Raw genomic sequence first — 1452 nt, 5'->3', positions numbered from 1 at the left:
CTGACTGCGTCGCCCGAGTTACGGGTGGGTCCAGTTCGCCATGAACAAGCAGTCGTAATAACCCTGAGTGAAGTGAAGTGAAGTGAAGTGGCATTCACGTTGCTACAAAGCAAGGCTTGTTGGGAGCTAATGCCCTGCGCTCGCCGCGTACGAGTCGGCCGGCGCTGCCCGCCCTGCCCGCCCTGCCCGCCCTGCCCCACTGCCGCTCTCGTTACTCCCGCGCTTGGAGAAGCCCTTCCCCAGTAAAACGAACCGCGTGCAAATATAAAGCATGACACTAAAATTCGGGGAGTCGACACGCACAGTACAAGGCACTGGACGAATAACTTAAAAAGTACATCTATTGCTTTGTAATCTCCACGTTTGGAGCGTTTCTTGGTGCTCAAAGTCAGTTTTACCGCAGCTGTACTGACGATGCCCCGCAATATCGTTTCCCCGGCCTGGTGCAAACCGGAGTGCTTTAAATGCAACAGTACTAAGGAATATAACTTTACATGAACCTATTTCTGGGCATTTTGGCAGAGCTGTCCCCAGCTGACGCTACAGAACCTGAGGATCGTGTCGACTCCCTCGCGTGTTACATAATATACGCATCGTTGCCCGTCTCTTGCAGATGAACAACTCTACGGAGACTGTGGTGGTCCTGCGGAACGTGACGCTGGCCACTTCAGGGCGGTTCCGCTGCGAGGTATCAGCTGAGGGTCCATCCTTCCAGACCGTCTCGGACCACGGCGACATGACTGTTGTCGGTGAGTATGCCACCTCATTTCTATTCTCCGTCTCACAACAGAGCCTGATGCAGTCAGTCACACCTTGAAATCCATATCATCTTTCTACTTGCTAAGTTTCCGAATACAATAAAGCACCCCATAGCGACATATTGAGTTAGTTGAAAGTAAACGTGGCCTTTCCCATTTAGAGTGTGGAATCATTACTGAGTTAAACTGTACCGTAGGCGGTCGCCTACACGTGCAGAGCCGACGAAAGAACCTGAAGGAACGGTTGGTCATTGTTGTTGTTGCACCACCACCATCATTTCCTTGACACACACGGGAGCCGGCTAATTGTTGCGAGACAATCTATTCGAGTAGGTTTGCGACCGCACGAACAGCCCTAGTCTGCTGGGCCGCGCCGGCTGCGCGTGTGTACTTTGTTTCTGTGATTCTTGTAGAGGGTTGGCCCCTCCCCGCTCCCGCTCGGTTGCCCGCGGGGGGTTGAGGGGCCGGGGCGGTTGTAGGAGGGCTTAAGATGTCCGTGCGCGCGCGTGTGTGCGGGGGCCGCTCTATCCCTCTTGCGGGCTACTTTAGCGAGATTAAACCATGACACGACTGGCGGGATTTGCCTGGGCTCGGCCAATCGCGCGGCTGGCCGGGACCCGCCTCGGCCTCGGGGGCCGTCGTGATCCCCGGTGCCGCGCGCCTCGCCGCGCCACGCACCCCGTGCCCCCCCCCC

The 1452-nt window shown here is 56.3% G+C and overlaps 1 protein-coding gene across 2 annotated transcripts in view; it reads left to right on the top strand.

Moving 5' to 3' along the window:
* The first annotated feature begins 6 nt into the window (after positions 1–6).
* Positions 7–1452, top strand: part of LOC113216940 (uncharacterized) — a 6791-nt gene continuing 5345 nt past the window's right edge. The window contains exons 1-2 of one of the 2 annotated variants that reach the window (XM_052274601.1): positions 7–242; positions 614–749. In XM_052274601.1, coding sequence (XP_052130561.1) covers positions 614–749 — 136 coding nt within the window. In that variant the 5' untranslated portion in view covers positions 7–242. The other variant, XM_052274600.1, reaches the window with a different exon arrangement.

This window comes from Frankliniella occidentalis, unplaced genomic scaffold (assembly GCF_000697945.3).
Source record: "Frankliniella occidentalis isolate FOCC.00 unplaced genomic scaffold, Focc_3.1 Scaffold415, whole genome shotgun sequence".
Lineage (NCBI taxonomy): Eukaryota > Metazoa > Arthropoda > Insecta > Thysanoptera > Thripidae > Frankliniella > Frankliniella occidentalis.
This window is presented reverse-complemented; position numbering and strand designations above follow the sequence as displayed.